Genomic DNA, 20,246 nt, shown 5'->3' with positions numbered 1-20,246 from the left:
ACCCTGCGAGGGGACCAGTGCATCCAAGAGCCACCTGCTGCGGCATGGATTCCATGCTGTTGGGTGGGAAGCGGCTGAAACCTCTGTCCATGGAGACGGGTCAGCGAGAGACGGGAGGCCCGCATGGCGGGGTTCTGCGGGGCCACAGACATGAACCAGGAGGTGCGCTCCACACTGGTTTGGAAATCTCTCCCAGATAGATTAGGTGAGAAAGCCAGAGTACAAGACAAGGTGAGGCTGTCTTAGCGTTTTCCTAACAGTGAATAAAGAGAGAAATGAGGGGAAGTACCGGGTCTTGCTTGCTGGCAGGAGCCCGTGCTGTTCCTGGAGCCGCATGGCCGGACGGCTCCAGGGGACTGCAGCTAGGGTCAGGGTGACCACGGAGCTTTGCAGAGGCCTCTGGGCTGTGTACCTTTTGTGTCCCACCTTTGAACCTCGGGTCCCGAGGCTGCACGGAAGGTGGGGTGGCAGACTGGGGCTGGGACTGGGACATCCCTGCAGAGAGACCACCTGTCTGCTGTGTGGGCACTTGCCGCTGTGGGATGTGCAGCCTCTGCTCGAGAGATGGAGACGGATCAGCCCAGCTGCACTCTGCTGCTTCCTTGTCCACCCGGGAGAGTTGTCCTGGGCCACTAGCCCCTGCATAAGTGTCTTACGGCATCAGAAAGGAGTGAGGAGCCTGGCCAGCGTGGGGAAGTGTGTGGGGATGGGGGGGGGCGGCAAGAGGGGCTCCGGACACAGTTGGCACCACTTCTCCGGGAAGGTGAGCAGGCCTTGTTCCGCGTTGTGGGGCCACGGCATGGTTTCTTTATGCCTGTCTGTGCAGGGGGACCTCAGCCAGTGGGCACTGGTGGGTGTGTGTGGGTGGGTGTGTCTGCTCTGTCTCCTTTCCTCTGGGGACTTCATGGAGGCCACTCCTGCTCGTGCTTGGTCTCTACAGCCAGCAGGATTGCAGTCACCCGCGTGTGTGGTGGTCCCACCTGGGACCTAGATGATTGGTAACAGGGCTTCATGCAGACTGGAAGCCTTGGGCCTAGGAACTCCTCAATAAGCTGCTGCAAGAGGACTTTTCCAGGAACAATTCAGAAAGGACATTATTGAGAAGAAGGCTGCTTATTCAGGCCCAGTTAGGCAGATAATATAGACAGACGCTCTCTGGTCCCCCAGCCCTGGGCCACGCTGATCTGTCCGCACCCTTCCCACAGATCCTGATGGTTCCTGGCTCAGGACAGCGGCGTCATCTACTTGCTGGTGCAGGCTGGGGAGCTTTCGGGCCGCTCTGGGGAAGGGGCAGGGTTTTCAGTTGTGTAGCCCAGAGGGTAGTGAGGCAGGTCCACAGACCTGGACTGGCCTCGTCATTCCCAGCCTGTACCTTTGGGTGGGCGTGGGAGGAGGTCTCTTCCTGAAGTCACCTGTCCCTTGGCATGCAGAGTTGGGGGGGGGGGTGTCGAGTAGCCTTGGGGCATCAGGACAGGCCACTGTGGGGAGGGACTGCCTGGGAGCTGTGTGCAGGCCACCCGCAGGGATGACTGCCCTGTGACCCTGTCCATTGCCCTCATCAGTGCTCACTGGACTGTTGTCATCATTGTCCATGCTTCTGTGGGGCCTGGAGCTTGAGACACCTGTCAGCTCGCCCCTGAGCTGCTTTTTGCGCTGACTGAGGTAATTTCTAATGAGTCCCGGCTTGTCAGAGTCCCTTGGGAGACATCTGCCCCATTGACTGGGTCTGGTGTGATGAGGAGTGGCAAAGGCTGGCAGGTCCGTGTTGTTGGTGGTGTGCCTACCAGCCGTGGGGCTGCACTTTCCAGGAAAGCCCTGTGAAAAGAGAAAGGCACCTCTTCCTGCCTTCCGCTGTCCACTCTGGGACATTCAGATTCCCACAGAGGAGCCTTGAAACCCCCGTCTGGGCCAGAGCAGACCATCCTGGTTATGCGATTTCCTCTCTGGCTGCGTGGTGGTTACCAAGGATCTCTCCTGGTCTGAGAGCTGGACGTACAGCGGTCAGACAGACTGACCCTGGCCAGATCAATGGATGCAGAGCCACATCTGCCAGACAGGGCCCTGAGAAATAGCCCTGGGCATCGCGAGCGTCTCCAGCAAGGAGGTGGGGTTGGGGAAGGAGCATGCTTTTTGAGGAGCAGGAGTTCTGGGGGCTGTATGCAGTTCGCAGGCTCGCTTCTGTGAAGGCCTCTGCCACTGCCCCTGTCCGTGAACCTGGGCCACCAGGCAGGAACCCCCTCTCTGCTCCTTCTTCAGCCTCTGCATCTGTCCCAGTCCCCCAGCACTCCTAGTTAGTTCAAATTCCCGTTCCCTTCCAGGCGACCTGTGCGTCACTGTCCTTCTGCAAGGGAATTCAAAGCAGCAAATAAATAAAAAGACCATGACTATTAGAGCACATCAAAGCACTGGTAAACTCAGACTGTGTTCTTTCCAGCTGCTGTGACCCCTTTCCCCCATTCTGATGTTTCCCATCCGTGTGGCCCGGAACGAGCGTATGTCTGTTGCTGCCCCGGCGGTGGGTGCTGAGAGCTGTAGGCTGTGAGATCCGGCTGCCCAGGGCCCCTGGGACACAGGGGAGCCCAGACAATGGCAACTCTGCCCCCAGTGGCTCTGCCTCTGGTGTCACCCCCTCTCCCAGAAGCCGGGTGCGGGATCTCGGGTTCTTGTGGCCCGTGGGGATGGGGCGGGCTGCAGCAGCCACTCCTCCTGACCTGCCTGTGCTCTCTCGTAGCTGGAGATGGAGGTGAAGATGCTGCAGTCCCAGACCAGTGCTGCCGAGCAGAGCTTCCCGCTGTCCAGGGAGGAGGCCAGCTCACTCCGGTACGTCAGCACCTGCGGCCTCTGGGCCTGCCTTCCTGGATCACACTCTGTGCAGTTGGAGCCCTCCGCACGGAGACTCGGCTCTGACCCCCAGCACTGAGGCCCGTCCTGGGTCCTGCCATCTGTGGGGGCAGTAGGGGGTTGTCCGGGTTTGGGCATGGACAGCCCTGCTTCAGAAGAGTGTCAGCCAGGCCACCTTCCGTCCGTGTGTCTGGCCAGCTGGACACAGCTGTCTCCCCCAGAGGCTTTCTTAGTTCCCCCTAACCCTATCCTCACAGAGCGCACGGCCGGCTTCCTGGGAAGGGGGGGTGGTCGCAGGTCCTGAAGGAGGAGGCTTTTAGGGAGACTGAGATAGCACTCTGAAGGAGCTTCTCCCAGCTCCCCTTGGGTCCCCAAGCTGGCCCTGCTGTTTCAGTTTGACACTGGAAAGTGGCTGATGGGCAAGTAGACGGCCTTCCCCCAGAATTTCTTTGTGCAAAGCAAGTGCAGGCCAAGCCACCTGGGCTCGGGGTGCTCTGAGCACCTGCCACAGGCCAGCACAGGGCGCCCGGCATCCTGTCCTTGGGAGCTTCTTCTAGGTCAGGGAGACAGAGTGGATGAGGACCCTGCTGCTTGGGGATGTGGCTGGGGTCAGGGCATGAGCTGGCCCCTGTGCCCTCCCTGGGACTATGGCCCGGTCTGTGCTGGGCAGACAGCCCTCCTGTGAGGACTGAGAGAACTGGGTGTGAGACCGAGTGCCGGCTGTAGACGTCCCCGCAGAGTGTGTGTGCAGGTGATGGTCCCCTTCTAGGTTCCAGGTTTCTCCCGTTGTTCCAGAGCTGCACTCGTGTCAGGAGCTTGGCGTCATAAATAGCCGTTCCTGGGGACCCCGTGGTCCTGCACTCACCAGTTTGTTCTTCCCGGGCTTGTTCAGGTGCAAGTGTGTGTGGTAGGCATCCCGTGGGCTGAGCGTGAGGACGGGGCAGGGCGAGCAAGAGCGCCTGTTGTCTGTCTTCCTGGATGTTACAGTGTAAGGGGGATGAGAAGGGATGTCCGAAAAATCAGGTCAGTAGCATTGGGCTGCCGAAGCATGGCAGACGGGCTGGGAAAACCCGAGTCTGTGGAGTCCGCTGGCCTTGGGAGGCTCCGGGGGTGGGCTGAGCACGGCTGGAGACCTAGGATGAGAGGGGGAGGCGGCAGCATGTGAGGACACACGTGGGAGGTAGGACTCCATGATAGAGAGGGACCTAGAGCGTGCTGGGGACCGGGCCAGGCCAGGCGAGGCCCTCTGCAGTTGTGGCCTTATTCCCAGGAGCAGTGGGGCCCACAGAGCCTTGAGGACCAAGGGGCCATCGCATCTGTAAGAGCGCCCTTGGCTGCTCAGAGTGGGGCCCTGGAAGAGGGGCTTGGCCGGGGGGCAGCTGTCTCCCAGCCGAGCATCAGCTGAGTACTTGTGGGAACATTGGTGTGCAGAGATGCAGAAAACACTCTCCAACACCCGACTTCCCGGAGCAGGCCCAGCCCACAGATGAGCACAGTTGTTGCAGTCAGAGGGTGGGGTTTGTGGGGGTCCTGATAGTAGGTGGGTGAGGAGGGGCGGCAGAGGGGCTCCGGGCACGCCTGGGGCATAGCCAAGTTCTGGGATGCGGACAGGCTTCCCCACGGGAGCCCCACAAGGAGCTGGGCCAGGACAGCGTGCTTGGTACTGATCCTGAGGGGCCTTGGGGACTTCCCTGGGAGCCCCCCACAGTGTGGGAACGTGGATGAGACATAGCATCCCCACTCTGCCTTAGGGCCCTCACCCCCGGCCACGCAGCAGGTGCTTGGGACCTGAGCTGCCAGGTACAGTGATCCTGCCTCCCACCGCGCCCTCCCCAGGAATGCGGGGGTGCTGTCCAGGCCCTGGTCAGCTAGCTGTTAGCCAACCAGGGCCAGCTGCACTCAACATTTGCATGGCGGGCACACTTTGGGTGTATACATTTATATTTATTTTAAAAATCTAAATAAAAGGCTTCATCAATGATATCTTGTACATCAAGATCAAAGCTGCCTGTTTCCACCATCTCGTTTGGTGAAAGCAACCATGGGAGATGAGCCTTTGTGGCTAATTAATTGGAACTGGGTCAGCAATTGTGTGGACCACTTGCCGGGACACATGCTCATTGCCCTCCCGAGTATCTGGCCGCTTGAGGGAAGGCTGGGGCCATACACATCGTGTGCTCCCCCTCAGCCCTGTGGCGAGAACACCTGCCAGGCAAGCTCTGGGGTCTACTGAGCACAGCTATGGGGAGCCCCCGACCCCGTCCCTTTCCCGGGACCAGTGGCTATGAGGCTCTGCCAGCCCCTCCACTGCTATGGTGCGGGTGGAGCCCGCCGCTCACCCTGCCCTTCACCCCACGGTTCACCCCGCCGTTCAGCCTGCCAATCACTCCACCACTCACCCCGCCGTTGATCCCATGGTTCTCCCCGCCGTCCACCCTGTGGTTCACACGTGATGTTGTGCACACACACGGAACGTTGCTCTTGAACCAGCAAACTAGGGAATGTGCGCAGAGATTCAGGTGGAGCCCGTGGACCTTTTCCCAGGAACAAATCCTGGTGCTCCGCTCTCTGCTGTCACAGGGCAGCACTGGCAGTCCCGAGTGTGTCTGTGCCTTCGGTGGCCAGGTGGACTTCAGTCGCTCTAGGATCGCGCATGGCTCTCTCACACCTGCTGGCCCCTCCCACTGCTCTTGGCCCAGCTCCAGGCCCTCTCCGCTACCCCGGGACCCCTGCTTCGGGGGCCAAAGGGATGTGCCCCATGGTCCCACCCACGCCCTTTCCAGAAGACCAGGTGGTAGACTCTTATTTGTTTTTTTTAAAAAACCTTGCATTGAAAAAGTCCTTGACGAGCACCGTCTTCTGTGCACCCATGAGTCTACTATCCAGAGGACACGGGCCCTGACCCCTGAGCTTCCAGAAAGGTTGGTTGATCTCAGAGGTGAGGGCACTGCTGGACAGCCCAGGCCTTGAGGGCACAGCCAGCCTCCCTGCATTTCAGACCTGCTGCCCCTGCCTTCTCCTATAGACCTGGGGCCATGGGCCTCCGTGAGTGGTCCCAGTGGAACGGTGGTGCTGCCAGGGTGAGGCAGCCCTCCGGGCCTGGTGCTCACAGGCCATGAGCTTCTGGGCCAGCACCAGGTTTCTCAGGATCAGCCAGGGAGACTAGGGCAGCCACCTGGACCCCCTGTGGCCTCACGCTCCCTGCCGACTGGCTGCTTCATCGGGAGGGTAGACAGAGGAAGCCGGTGGTCAGCAGGACTCCACCGCCTGGGCTGCAGGCACCTCTGTGAGCAGTGGCCGGACCACCAGGCCCGGGCCCCTCCGCTAGCCTGCAGCTCTGCAGACTACAGCCGGTGGTCTTGCCCGTGGGCCGGGTGCCACTTGCAGAATGATGGGGCCTCCCTGCACTGACCTGTGCAGCCAGCAGCAGGGGAGGCGTATACCTATGGCCATCTCTGGGCCCGAGTCTTCTCCTTGGAGCCTGTTCCCACCTGCTGTGGATACCCGCTCGGGCCTGTGCTCATGTGCTCTGTGGGCACTCAGTGGCCTCTGGTGGCCCTGCCCCCTCAGTCCTTGCCGATTCTCGTGGGTTATTCTGTATTATTTTTTTCTCTTCCGTTTTTCTAGTTCTTTCTGAGACTACAATCATCTGGGGGTTGAACTTCCTGAATTAGTGCTGTGTTTTAAAAAGATTTTTGGTTTTATTTTCTATCTTTTTATTCTACTCTCTGTAAGATTCTCTGAGATTTATCAGCCTGTTCTTACTGTATTTCTAAAGTGATGTTTCCTAAAATTTCTTGTTGTTGGGTTGTTCCTTGAGGATTCTTTTATACATAAGACGCCTTGTGGCTTCACGAGCACACTGTGTCCGCAGTGTAGCTCTCCGTTCTCTGGGCAGCCTGTTCTGTCTCAGCTGCTTCCATGTTCAGGTCAGTGTGGTGGGTGTAAACCGGACCTGTTCTCTCAGTCTGGTTCACCCCGACCTCCAGAGTGCGGTGGGCCCAGCCATCTGCTCATGGGGCAGGTAGGGCCTGGAGGGGCCTTGGGACTGGTCCTGTCTGCGAGGCGTAGGTGCTACCATCGCCTGGAAACTGAGAGGACAGGACTACGGGGTAGCTCAGCATCACTATGGAAACCTTCCCGAAGTCCCCTGGCCACCGCGGTGACATTGCACTTTATCTGGTATTCCTCGGCCCGGAGACCTGCTGTTTTCTCTCTGAAGAAAATAAACCTGTGGTGTTTTTCTAAGACAAGGAGAGAAAAGGGTGATGGGAAACAGAGATGCTGGCTTTTCTGAAGATCTCCAAGTCCCATTCTGGTCAGTCATCCTGTCCTGCCCACATCCTCACCTTATGACTCAAAACCCAGCATGACACACAGGCAGGCAAGACCCGGAAGGGGAGCGAAGGTGGCCCACGTGGGACCCTGGGACTTGAGCAGGGTGGTGGTGAGCTCCCTGTGCCTCTGCCTGAGCCCCTGGACTGGGAGCTGCAGAGGCTCTGACCTGGAAGAACCACAGACACACATCCATCGGGGGATCGAGGGAGGGCCTTCCTGAGCACACCCACCCACGACAACCAGCAGGGGCACTCAGTCCCCATGGCCCTTGTCTGCTGGGCCAGTGGTGACCCGTCTTCTTGTCCAGGCCCCAGAGCGGGCAGCGCTGCACGTGTCAGCAGAACGAGGTGAGCTGGCCTCCTGCAGCCCACTATCCGGATTTCCCTGCATCTGAGAGCTGGAGCAAAACAGTGGGGGCCTCCTCCCCCCTCTCCACTGCCCATGGCTCAGAAGGCCCAGCAGGAAGCCTGCGCTTTGCCCTGTAGCAGCCATGAGGTGGCCCTTGCTTTCCCGTCCCCGGGGTCCCTGGGACCCCATGGGGAGCCTGGCTTACACCCTACCATGTGCAGTGTCCACCTCTACCAGCATCGCATGAACATGGCCCACGGGAGTGGGACATGCGCCCACTTCCTGGACCAGGCACTGCATCTATCCAGGGCTGCCTGCCAGATGCAGGGAACTTGGTTGCAGGATGTGGTAAAAAGTCTCGTATCGTACCCAGGCTGTCATGACGTGAATGAGAAAAGACAGTGGGCAGCAGAGCAGCGACGTGGGTGTTAGAGTTATCTGACAAGGACCGTAGAGCAGCAATCATAAAAACGCTGGAATCTTATTTAAACAAAGGAAAAAATGGTAAACCTCAACAAAGAAGGAGAAATTAGTTTGTTTATTTGACAGAGAGGCAGTGAGAGAGGGAACACAAGCGGGGGGAGAGGCAGGCAACAGGAGAGTTAGGCTCCCCATTGAGCAGGGAGCCCAACATGGGGCTCAATCCCAGGACGCTGGGATTGTGACCTGAGCCGAAGGCAGACACTTAATGACTGAGCCACCCAGGCACCCCAAGAAGAAATTAGTTAAAAAAAAAAAAAAAGAAGAAGAAGAAGGAGAAGAGCCCAACAGAAATTTTTGTTGACCTGGAAAATCCAGCAAGCAGAAATGCAGAGTTCACGGGCGGACTCAGAGAGGGCTGGGGCCAAGAGTCAGGACCTCAGAGGCAGACAGACAGATGGCATCAGTCAGACAGACAGAGGAAACAGGCTGACAGATGGGAGCAGAGCCACTGGGATCGGGGCCCCAGAGATAAACGTGCATTAATTGGAGCCCCAGAAGCAAGAGAAAGACCAGAGCTGGAAAAGTATCTGAACAATGCCTGAAAATGCCTCAGATTTGGTGAGGGGAGTAAACGTGGATTTAAGAAGCTGGGCGCGAACCATACACCGTGTACGACCACGGAAATTCACATGGCACATCCTAATTAACCTGAAAATTAGAGACAGAGTCTTGAGAGAAGCAGCCTAGGAGTATTCAGGGACGCTACTTGGAGCCGCGCAGCACTGGCCTCGGGGGCTGTGGAGGCTGAGGGAACACACAGGGGCGTTTATGTTCTGAGGGACACCAGCTGCCAGCTGGGGACAGTGTGCTTCAAGGGGCAGCAGAGAAGCCAGACGTCCCCAGAGTGTGAGCAAGGGACCCGCCCATGCCCAGCGACTAAGGGAGCGTCCCGGACAAGAGGACAGATGCGTGGACGGGGGGAGGGCAGGGGCGTGGGCTGTCCTCCGCCCCTGTGTTCGCTGACTTGCTGACTGGCACATGGCGTTGGCGCTCCGTGCACATGGGGGGCCGGGCCCTGGGGGCAGCTCTGCTTCTGCTCCTGACTGCCGTGTCCTGTCACGCCATCGGCTGAGCGACAGGTGTACCTTTGAGGGCCTGAGGCAACCACGGAGACAGCTGTACCATGCACTGTACTCCGTACTGTCAGTAAAATACAGAGGATTTCCCTTGAATGCATCCAAGGAGGGCAGAAAATGAGAAACAGAGGCATAGTCAGAGAACAGATAACACCACGGCAGATTTAAGCACAAGCAAATCAGTGATTACTTTTAATGGAAGTGATCTAGGCACACCAGTTACAAGATGGAGCTTAGCAGGTGGGTGAAGACACAGGACCGCTTGTATTCTGTTGACCAAGCTTCCTTCAGCCACAGCCTTCTCAGCAGGGTGGAAGATGGGGCATCGTTTACATGGCCGCATTAACTAGTACCAGATAAAATGTACTTGAGAGCAAAGAAGGTTGCCGTGGACACAAAGGTGCATCACACGAAGACCAGTGTAGCAAGAAGGCACTACAATCCCAAGTGTGTTTCTGCTGAATAGCAGAACTTCAGAATGTGAAGTGAGAAGCGGTAGGACTGATGGCAGGAAGAGAGATCCACGTGCACAGTCGAGGCCTCTGCTCAGCTCGGATGGCAGGACCACTGAAAGGGACCACGTGAAGTCACGGAGGAACTCAGCATCACCGCCAACCACAGGGTCTGGAGAGCGTTTCTGGTACGCTCCTTGGAACCCCCCTTTCACAGGCATCCGGGCATTCTGTAAGACTGACCGTGTCCGGGGTCAGAAGACACACTTGGAAGAATCAGTTACAGAGCACGCTCTCTGACCATACCAACCTCACACTAGAAGGAACAGGAAAACAGCAGGACCATCTCTTCCCACTTGCACCTTAGACAGCACACCTCTAAATAGCCTGTGTGTGAAAAAGGAAGTCTCGAAGGAGAAGTCAGCACAACTGAGTGGTCTTTCCCTGCGACACGGCTCCGTCAGCACCAAGGCAGTGGGTAGCCCTTGAAGGGGGAGGCTCCCAAACTTCTATTCCAGCCTCCAGCCCCAAACAAGCAGAAACGAAGAATACATAGCAAACAATAAGGAAATCAAAAGCAAAAAAAAAAAAAAAAAAAAAAAGAAAGAAAAATTACTGAAATGAAACATTCTTTAAAGAAGGGCAATAAAATTAATAAACTCCTTGCAAAACAGACTCACGTGGAAAGAGAAGGCAGTCACCCGTACCAGGAACGAGATGGGGGCGTCCCTAGGTCCCGTAGCCATCTAAAGGGTATAACGAGAGTTCTGTGGACAGGGTTAGGCTTACAAGTGCATTATCTTAGGAGCAATGGACCAATTCCTCAAAATCCACAGATTCCCAAACCTCAACCAACATGAAATAGATCATTTGCATAGTCCTACAAGCATTAACCAACCGAGTTCATGACTAAAATGCTTCCCCAAAAGATATTTCCAGGCCTACATGGTGTCCGTCAAGAATTCTGAACTTGAAGAGTAATTAACATCAGTTTTAAGCGGTCTGTTCCAGAAAACAGAGGAGGTTGTCAGAGTTTGGGGGGGTGAGGGGTGCGTGTATCTCCAGGAGGATGGCGTGAGCAGCCTTGTATGTTGACCCAGTTCTGCATCTTAACTGTGGTGGTTACACAGATCTGCACGTACAGTGGGATCTCCCGAGGGCCAGCAAGTGGGAACCTCTGGGGGCTGCCCCAGGGTCCGCTTTCCTGGGTTTGATATTGATATGTATTTGCTTCACGTTGTTGCCACAGAGGGAGGCTAAGTGAAGAGCACATGAGCCTCCTTGTACATTTTTTGCAAATTCCTGTAATTATTTCCTACAAAGTTAAAAAAAAGTACCTCCACACAGTCTTCCAGTTTGAGCCCTACCTTCACCCTGTTTCCAGAAGTGACTACTGGTAGTGCCTGTTCCTGAGACTGTAGAATTTTCTTGGCTTTTCCACGGCCAGCCCCGGATTTAGCTTTTTAGGTTATTTACCACTCCTCCATCTGCTTTCTGGCTTCTAAAGGTCTTTTGATGTTGTCCCTTCCTTTGTTTTCTTTGTCCTCGTGGGAGTACAAAGTATAGGGAAAAATAAAAAGCGAAGCCTTTGCTCTTGTTTTAGTGAGATTTTCAGGGAGATTGCACTTCAGTCTGTAGATGAACCACTACCTCTCCTGGAGTCATGGCATTCCTCCCATTCACCTCTGTTTTATAAACAGGGAAGCACAGCATTCAAACCCTGTTTCTTCCCATGTTTTTACAGACTCTTTATAAATATCAATGGATAAAATAACCAAACAGAGTTAATTAATCCACTTCTGGAGTTTGTTTCCAGTTTTCAGCCATTCAGAGCAAGCTGCGATAAACATCTCTGTGCGTTTGCTGTGGTCCATGTTCTGACGGACGTGCAAGTATATTTTCTAGATCTCAGAAGCCCGATGGTATTTGGACCACAGAAGTCTGGCTCTGTCTAGAATTCTGATGCATCGTACTTTGGCGAGTGATGACAGGTCCTTGCTCTGGTAGTGGCAGTAATTGTTGCAGTCAAAGCAGCTAGTGTTGATTCAGTCCTCTCCGTGGGCCAGGCTCTGCACCTGTGCCTTCTCCGCGTTAGGCTACAGAACTCTACCAACTGTCCAAAGAGGGTTTTAGGAAGTAGTGTTCTACTGAGGCTAGTGAACCTACAAAAGAATACAGCCCCTAAAAATGCATCCCTAAAAAACAGGGAGCTATGCCTGGCAGAGTACCAGTGGCTAGGTTGTGCCATTGTACCCCTGGACACAGGTCTAAGATGGTACGTTCTCTTTGGAGAAGGTTAAAACATAATGAAACCAAATACAAAGCCGCTTTCCTTTTATTATCACCATGCACCTTCGGTTCTAAAGAAGGTCAGCAGGGGTGCCTGGGTGGCTCTGTAGGTTAAGCCTCTGCCTTTGGCTCAGGTCATGATCTCAGGGTCCTGGGATCGAGCCCCGTGTCGGGCTCTCTGCACAGTGGGGAGCCTGCTTCCCCCCCTTCTCTTCCTGCCTCTCCCTCTCTCTCTGCCTGCCTCTCTGCCTACTCTTGATCTTTGTCTGTCAAATAAATAAATAAAAATCTTGAAAGGAGGTCAGCAATAAAATTACTCCCTACCTTCACCCCCACCTGGTGCTGGAGACATGTTTGATAGATGTGGACACATGTATTTGCCATCACACTAAGGTACAGATAAAGTATAGAACATTACCAGCTTTTTTATATTTTACTTTAAAAATTATTACAGGGGCATCTGGGTGGCTCAGTCATTTAAGCGTTTGCTTTCAGCCCAGATCATGATCTCGGGGTCCTGGGATCAAGCCCCACATCAGGCTCCTTCCTCAGCAGAAAGTCTGCTTCTCCCTCTGCCTCTGTCACTCCCCCTGCTTGTGCTCTCTCTTGCTCTCTCTCTGTCCTTCTCTGTCACTCTGACAAATAAATAAAATCTTTTTACAAATTATTTATATAGTAAAATTACCTTTTTTCGTGAGGGGTGCCATTCTATGAATTTTATTTACCCCCTCAGTCAGAGAACAAACTAATCTCATCACCTCAGAATCCCCCTTGTGCCTTCCCTACCTGCACACCACTGACCCGGTGGCAACCACGGACACCTTCTCCACGTTTGTCAGTGATGTCTGATGAGTGGAGTTCGACAATATGTCATCTTCTGAGACTGGCTTTGTTCACTTGGCTTCAGTGACATTCATCCACATTGTTCATTGTTATCTGCATAAAGCCCATTCCTCTCCAATGACTATTGCCTTCTAGTAAGTTTTGAGGGCAGCGTGTAGGAGTCTTCCAGCTTCATTCTTCTTTCTCAAGATTATTTGGACTCTTCCAAGGTCTTAACCACACTCAAGTCTTCCTATCCCTGAACATGGGATGCCTTCCATTTATTTCGGTTTTCTTTCATTTCTTTCTTCTTTTTTTTTTTTTTTAAGATTTTATTTTTAAGTAATCCCTACATGCAACCTGGGGCTCAAACTGACAACCCTGAGATCAAGAGTCACATACTCTTCTGACTGAGCCAGCCAGGTGCCCCTTCTTTCATTGCTTTTAATAACCTGTATCAATTTTCAATATACATACTTTTATGTCCATGAGTAAGTTAATTCCTAAGTATTTTGTTCTTTTTGATGTTGTTATAAATGGAATTATTTTCTTAATTTCCTTTTCAGATTATTCATTACTCGCATATAGAAATACAACTGAATTTTACATAATTGATTTTATAGCTTGCAGTTTCCTGAATTCATTTATTAACTCCAACAGGTGTGTGTTGGTTTTGCAGAATTTTTTTAGGGTTTTCTAGATTATGGCAGCTGCAAATACAGTTTTACTTTTTCCTTTCTAGTGTGGAAAATTTTATTTCTTTTTATTGCCTAAATGCTCTGGCTGGAACTTCCAGTAGTATGTCAAATGGAAGTGGTGAGAGCAGGCATCCTTGTCCTGTTTCTGATCCTACAGGAAAACCTTTCAATCTTGTACTGCTGAGGTTGGTAATAGCTGTGGGTTTTTTCAAATAGGCCTTTGTCGTGTTGAAGTCCCTCTCTGCAGGTAGTTGAGTATTGCTGGTATGTCAGATGGCTTCCCTGTGTGTGTTGAGATGATCATGTGAGGTTTTTCTTTATTCTATTAATATGGTGTATTGCATTGAATGATGTCCATATTTTGAGACAACCTTGCATTCCTGGCACGAGTCCCACTTGGTTGTGGTGTATGATCCTTTCAATATGATGCTGAATTCCGTCTGCTAGTATGTTGTTGAGGATTCTTACCTCTCTGTTGAATAGGGTCATTGGTCTGGGGTTTTCTCATGGTGTCTGCCTGACGGAGTACCACCGTAACACTGAGCTTGTAGAATGAATTTGGAAGGATGCCCTCCTTTTTAACTTTTTGGAAGAATTTGGGAAGGATTCATGTTTACTCCCTTGTGAATGTTTGGTGGAACTCACCCATGAAGCTGTGCGGTTCTGCGCTTTTCTTTGCTCTGTTTTATCCCTGCTTCTGTTTCCTTCCTTGTTACTGGTTTCTTCAGATTTCTGTTTTATCTTGTGTCAGTTTTAGTAGTTTGTTAATTGCTAGGAATTAGTCTCATTTATCCAATCTGTGTCTAGTCATCCGTGGTCTTATCGGGCAGTCCTTTTTATTTCCAAAAACATTAGAAGTAATGTCCTAGCTTTCATGTCTAATTTTATTAGATTTGGACCTAAGTATGTCTTTTCATGTCAGTTCTAAAGTTTGTTTTGTTTTGGTTTGCTCTCATACATTGCTATTACCTAGAAATGATTGATTTTGTAGTTATTCATTTTGTATCCTGAAACCTTACTTCATGTTCTCATCAGTTTTATGAGGGTTCTTTTGTTCCAATTCTTTGGACTTTTCTACGTGGATGTTCTGTTTTCTGTTAATTTGATTAGCTGAGGTCCTCGCCGAGTGATATGCTTTTGGTCTCCTTTCCTTGTGGTTTGTGCTGGTTGGGACGTCTGCACGATGTTGAAGTGGGATGATGAAGGCGGACACCTTTGTTGTGTTCTAGGTCTTGGGGGAGGGCATTCAGTCTGAAGCCCTTGAGAATGAGGTGAACTCTAGGTTTTTCGTAGGTACCTTTTGTCAGCATGTAGAAGTTCCCTTCTCTTCCTTATCGTGAATGAATACTGAATTTTTTCAGGTCCTTTTTTTCCCCTTGAATTGATTGGTATGATCATGTGGTGTTCCTTCTTCAGACTGTCGATAGGGCAGATTCTGTTGATTTATTTTTCAGTATTGAACCAGCCTGACACCCTGAGGTGAGCCCTCTGGTTTGTAATGTATTGTCCTTCTCACATATTGCTGGATTCGGCTTGCTCACATCTTGTTGATGAGTTTTGTGTCCATATTCATGAGGGGTGCCGGCCCCGTGGCTCTCCAGGCTGCGCCTGTCTGGGTTTGTACAGCATAATGCTGACCCAGTGAAACGGGCTGGGAGGCATCCCCTTCTCCTTTGTTTTCTGGAAGAGATGGTGTCGAACTGGCATCATTTCTTCCCTAACCGTTTGCACCCAGTAAAACCAACTAAGCCTGGATGTTTCTGTCGTGTGTAACGTCTCCTCTAGTCCTGGAATTACCCAGGCTGTGTGCTGTATCTTGGGAGAATTCGGCTGGATTGCTACATCGGTGCATCCCACCTGAACTGGCAGGTTCTGTGCACACAGCTGTGTACATGGCTCCTTTCCTGTTGGTTTGGAGGATCTGAAGGGGAGACCTTTCGCTCCTGATACGATAACTTTGTGTCCTCTGTTTTGTCTTTTCTTTGCCAGTCTTGCTGGAGGCTCGCTGTGTCACTGGCCTCTTCACAGAACGAGTGTTTGGTTTCTTGCATTTTTCTCTTTGTTTTTCTGTTTTCAGTTTCACTGATGTCTGCTCTTTATATATCTTCCCTTCTGCTTGTTCTGGGTAGATTTTTTTCCCTTTCTGTCTAGTTTCTAAGGTGGAGGCTTAGATTATTGATTTGAGATCTTGTTTTCCAGTGGAAGTGTCCCTGCTCCCCTTCAGCTGCGTCCTGCAGTGAGCTGTGTCGTGTTCTTGTCGCATTCACGCAAACGTAATTTAGAGTCTCATCAGGCGCTTCTCCAAACAACGTGTCATTGAGATGTGCGATGTTAGACTTTCAGACATTTAGAGATTCTCCTGCTACTTGTCTGTTACCGATCTCTGGTTTAATTCCGTTATGGTCTATGAATATAGTTTGTACAATTTCTGGTTTTAAAAATGTGTAAAGGTTTGCTAAATGCCACAGGAATACGATCTGTCTTGGAGAATGCTTTCCTGTCCTTGTGAAGGACTCTGTTGTCCCGGGGAGGGGGGGGGTGTGTTGTTCCCACATCCATTAGGCCTGCCTGGTCCATGGCTCGTGTAGCCCTTTCTGCCGCCAGCATCTGCTTGTTGCAAAATGCTTGCTCAGTTTGCTTTCCTCCGCCTCTGGTACCCAGCCCACGGGGTCTCCATGCTGTGCCTCCACATTGTGTCGTGGCCTCTTTCCAGCGGGCGGCTGGTGCCATGTCCAGTGTCAACATAGCCCCTCGGCTCGCTCCCTTCCTCCTGTTGTCATTCCTTCTTTCCGTGTTTCTTTCTTGCATGAGCACGTACTATGTGCTAAGCACTGACTCATTTAATTCTTAAAACAAGCTGTAAAAAAAAAAAAAAGACAAAAAACCAGTATGGACTATTATTTTCCCAGTTTTATAGATGAAGGAAGTGAGAAACGAGTATCTTGTCTGGAGTGATACCCGTAACCTTCTTTCATGCCCACTGTTCATTTTGGATTACATTTTGGTTTGCAGGAGGCTTGCAACAACAGGACAGAGAGCTGGGCACAGTGTGCCTAAGCCCTCAGATCTCTCTCTGACAGGGAGGGTCACCCCGTCGCGGGGTCCCACCCTTATGACCTCAGTGAATTGTGGTTACCTTCACATTCCATCTCACGGTGGGCTTCAGCATAAGAATTTGGGGAGATACAGACATTTGGTCCATGGCCAGACCCCCGCTCTGTGTATGACTGACCCCAGAGCCTGGGCCGTCGGCCTCTCCATGCTCCAGCCTCCTCTGTGGGATTCCGACAGTTGTGTGCGGACACGGTCATCTAGGGCTGTGTGAGCCTGACACTTTGCTCTGTGCTGGAAACGCAGGGTGGGCGTGTGATGCACGGGATGGGGAAGGCCGCGGGGGTGATGTGAGCCGGCGGTCAGGGCCCATCAGGGAGGAGGAGGCAACAGGTAGTGTGTGCAGGTGGGATCTGTGGGTGCTCAGCCTGGACAGGTGCATCGTGGGCCACTGCCACTGGCTGTCCCCTCTCCGGGCCACTCTGGGGCCTCACTCCTGGCACTCCGTCCCCACACCATCACTGTTTCATAGTTCAGTGAGAACAGCAAGCAGCTACTGTCTTCTAGCTGATTCTTGGACACACACACCCATGTGACTGGCTGAGACTTCTCAAGCAGTGACCTGGGGTGGTGTCTGGGTTATAAAGCACCTCCACGTCTACAAAACATGGGGGTCCTCAGCTTCTAGAAACACACACAGATCTGTTTGAACCACTTGAAGGCAAAGCAGCCTTGTGAGTGGGCTCCTTCTCCCTCCCTCGGCAAGGTGACAGCTTGCTGGAAGAGGAGGACCAGGGAGAGAAAGTGCTCCATGTTAAAATGTGTCAACAGGTGTTAGTGGTGTAAGCTTGTCCTCCCAACTGTGGGCTGAACGAGAGCAAGCCGTCTCACTGACGCGCCTGCAGCCACATGCCTGCTTCTTTGAATGTAGCCCTCAAGGGCACATGCTCACCAGCCTTCAGAATCTGGAACATCCTGCTGCCTAGCAGCCCAGCAGGCCTTCTCACGCAGCCTGCGCCCAAGATGCAGGAGTCCTTCCTGGAAGGTGGCTTCTCTGAGGCCGCCTCGGGTCCTGGACTTCCCCCTGCCCCCGCTCTAGGGGATGCCTCCTTGTACAACCCTCGGCGAAGCCATGACCCAGCAGGGAAGGGCAGCAACACTGGAGCCTGACCACCAGAGCCCGGTTCCCATCAGTTCCCATCGGTTCCTGTCGGTGAGGGTGGTGCATGTCGGCGATCTGGCCAGTACCCCCAGCTCTGGGGGCCCCTGCAGCGGGCTTACGCAGGAGGGAGGTGGGGCACATCAGCCATGTAAGCGACAGTGAGCTGCACACGGTCAGAGCGTAGTGTGACATTCTTGCAGACACTTGTGCCCGCACGCCGCTGTCGGGCACCACACTCCTGCGACCCGACGTTTGCTCTCCAGTGCCTGAGACCCTCCCTTCCTCCCCGACCCAGGCCGCTGCTCATCTGCGTTCACTGGAGCGGACTGTGTGGCACTTGAAGTTGGAGAGGAATGGACTCCCGCAGAGTCCACTCCTGTGTGTCAGTGCTCGCTGTTCGGAGAGATCTGTGTGCACAGACCGGCAGTGCGTTCCTTGTGGTTGCCGGCTCGACATGCCGCCGTGTGTCCGTGCGGGCCCTTGGGGCCAGCCGTTCACTTTCCCCGGCTTTTGGCCTTCATCTCCGACAGAGCAGCTTTAAATGATGTCCTCGTGTGGAAACGTACTTTCTCTTCTCTCAGGTACCCGCCGACGTGTGGCATGGCTGGCGGTGGCGTGTTGCCCTGGTTTGGGAATCTGCCTGTCTGCAGAGTGACTGCACCGCCCAGGATCCCCGCGGGCAGCAGACGGCCTCCCAGGGTCTCCTTGCCAGCACCTGGCCCGCAGCCTTCCTCGCTGTGACCATAACCGGTGCACGGTGGCCTCTGCCTGTGGTTTGGACTCTGTATCGCAAATGACCAATAGCGCGGAGTGTCTCTGCTGGTCGCCATCGGTGTCTTGCTCGGCACAGTGTCCCCACTCGTGTCGTTTTTCCCTGGCAGCCTACTCCTTGCCGAGTCTGAGTGTTCTCCGTCCGTTCTCGCACGGGTCCTCTGTCACACACCTTCTTTGCAGGCGTCTCCTCCCATTCTGCCGCTCGCCATTTCGCTGCTTCATGAGGCTTTTAGAGAGAAATCTGTATCATGTTTTTTCTTTTTATTTGTGATGTTTTGGCTATTGTAGCTGGGAAACTTCTCCTATCCCAGATTCACATGTTTTCCTGTATATTCTTGGGAATTTTATAATTTTTCAACTTATGTGGAGGTTTATATTTCCATTTTGAGTTATTTTTTTATATTATACACATTATAGAATCTGAGGTTTGTTTTTTTTGTTTTGTTTTGTTTTGTTTTTGAATGAATACCCAGCTGTTCCAGCACTGTTTGTTAAACAGACATTGTTTCTGGGCGCTGGGGTGGCTCAGTCGAACAAGAGTCTAACTCTTGATTTCAGGCTGTCGTGAGCTCTGCGTCCTGGGATCAAGCCTCATGTCTGGCTCGGTGCTCAGCGGGGCGTCTGCTGCAGATTCCTCCCCTCCCTCTGCCCCTCCTCTGGCTTGCACGCATGCTCTCTCTCACTCTCTCTAAAATAGTTAAATCTTAAAACAACAACAACATAACAAGCATCCTTTCTGTGCTGGATGGCCTTTGAAAATGTATCAGAACACACTGTCCACGTGTAGGTGTTTATTTCTGGGGCCTCTTGTTTTTCCTCAGTCTGACTTCAGGCCAGGGCTATTGTGGTCACTGTGGCTTTTCGACAGTTCTTGAAATTAGGTTGTTCGCTCTCCCAACCTTTTCCCCATTGTTGTTTTGAGCATTCTGGGCCTGATACATTTCCATGTGACTTTTAGAATGAGCTTGTTTGTACAGAGAAATGTGTGGGATTTGACTGGGATGGTTTGGGTTCTCTTGAACGGTGTGGGGAGGAGTGATATCTCATCAGGCCAGCCCTCCAGCCACGGCCACGGGTACCCCATGTATTTGGGCTCATGCTGATTCCCCACTGCTCTGCGGACCCCTGTGTAGTTATCAGAGGGCAGGCCTCTGACAGTTTTTCCAGAATGATCTCCCTGTGCTCTGTGTTCTTGGATGCTGTTGTGGATCACGCTGTCCAATTATCTTTCTTTGGTTTCTGTTGATTTCTGTAGCTCAATTCCATTAGGGACACAAAAGGTAACTTGAATTACTAAAAAATCCTTTTCAGCACGTTGATGGAGCCTCCTTGCATGGCCCACCCTCTGTCTGTGCTGGTAAATACTGTGTGTCCACCCAAGAAGACTGTTCCCTGTGCTGTACTAGTCAGAGGGCTCCTGCTGGACACTTGAGTCAAGCTGGCTGATCATGTTGTTCATGTCTACTTTCTCCTGGGTTTTTTGCTTCTCGCTCTCTCAGTGATTGAGAGAGTGATATGAAATGTCTGGCTGTAACTGAGGTTCTGGCTGTTTCTCCCCGCATTTCTATCAGGTTTTGCCGCGTCTCCATTGAAGCGCTGTCATTAGTGTATGCGCACTTAGGATGGTAATGTTCTCTTGGCCAGTTGGCCCCTTTGTCATTATGACTGCCTTGTGGGTGCCATTCTTGGCTCTGGAATTCACCTTGACACCAGCAGTGCCTCAGCCTTCTCTGCTGTCCTCTCCGCGTTGGTATCTTACGGAGGTGTGCCTCTTTGTATCACAAGTGCTCCTGTAAGCAGCCCATGGTTGGGGTCTGCTGTCCCATCCACTTTGACGGCCTGCATGTAGGCTCACGTGTCCTGTGGCGACTGGTACGCCTCGGTCTATCTTCTATTCGTCCCATCTCTTCCT

The 20,246-nt window shown here is 52.7% G+C and overlaps 1 protein-coding gene across 6 annotated transcripts in view; it reads left to right on the top strand.

The window, feature by feature from the left end:
* MAD1L1 (mitotic arrest deficient 1 like 1) overlaps nt 1–20,246 on the top strand; it is a 310,570-nt gene that overhangs the window by 198,468 nt on the left and 91,856 nt on the right. For all 6 annotated transcript variants that reach the window (XM_082714045.1, XM_082714046.1, XM_082714047.1 and 3 more), the window contains one exon: nt 2,732–2,820. In XM_082714045.1, the coding sequence (XP_082570171.1) occupies nt 2,732–2,820 (89 nt within the window). The remainder of the gene's footprint in view (nt 1–2,731; nt 2,821–20,246) is intronic.

The sequence above is a fragment of the Mustela nivalis genome, assembly GCF_964662115.1.
Source record: "Mustela nivalis genome assembly, chromosome: 19".
Taxonomy (NCBI): Eukaryota; Metazoa; Chordata; class Mammalia; order Carnivora; family Mustelidae; genus Mustela; species Mustela nivalis.
This window is presented reverse-complemented; position numbering and strand designations above follow the sequence as displayed.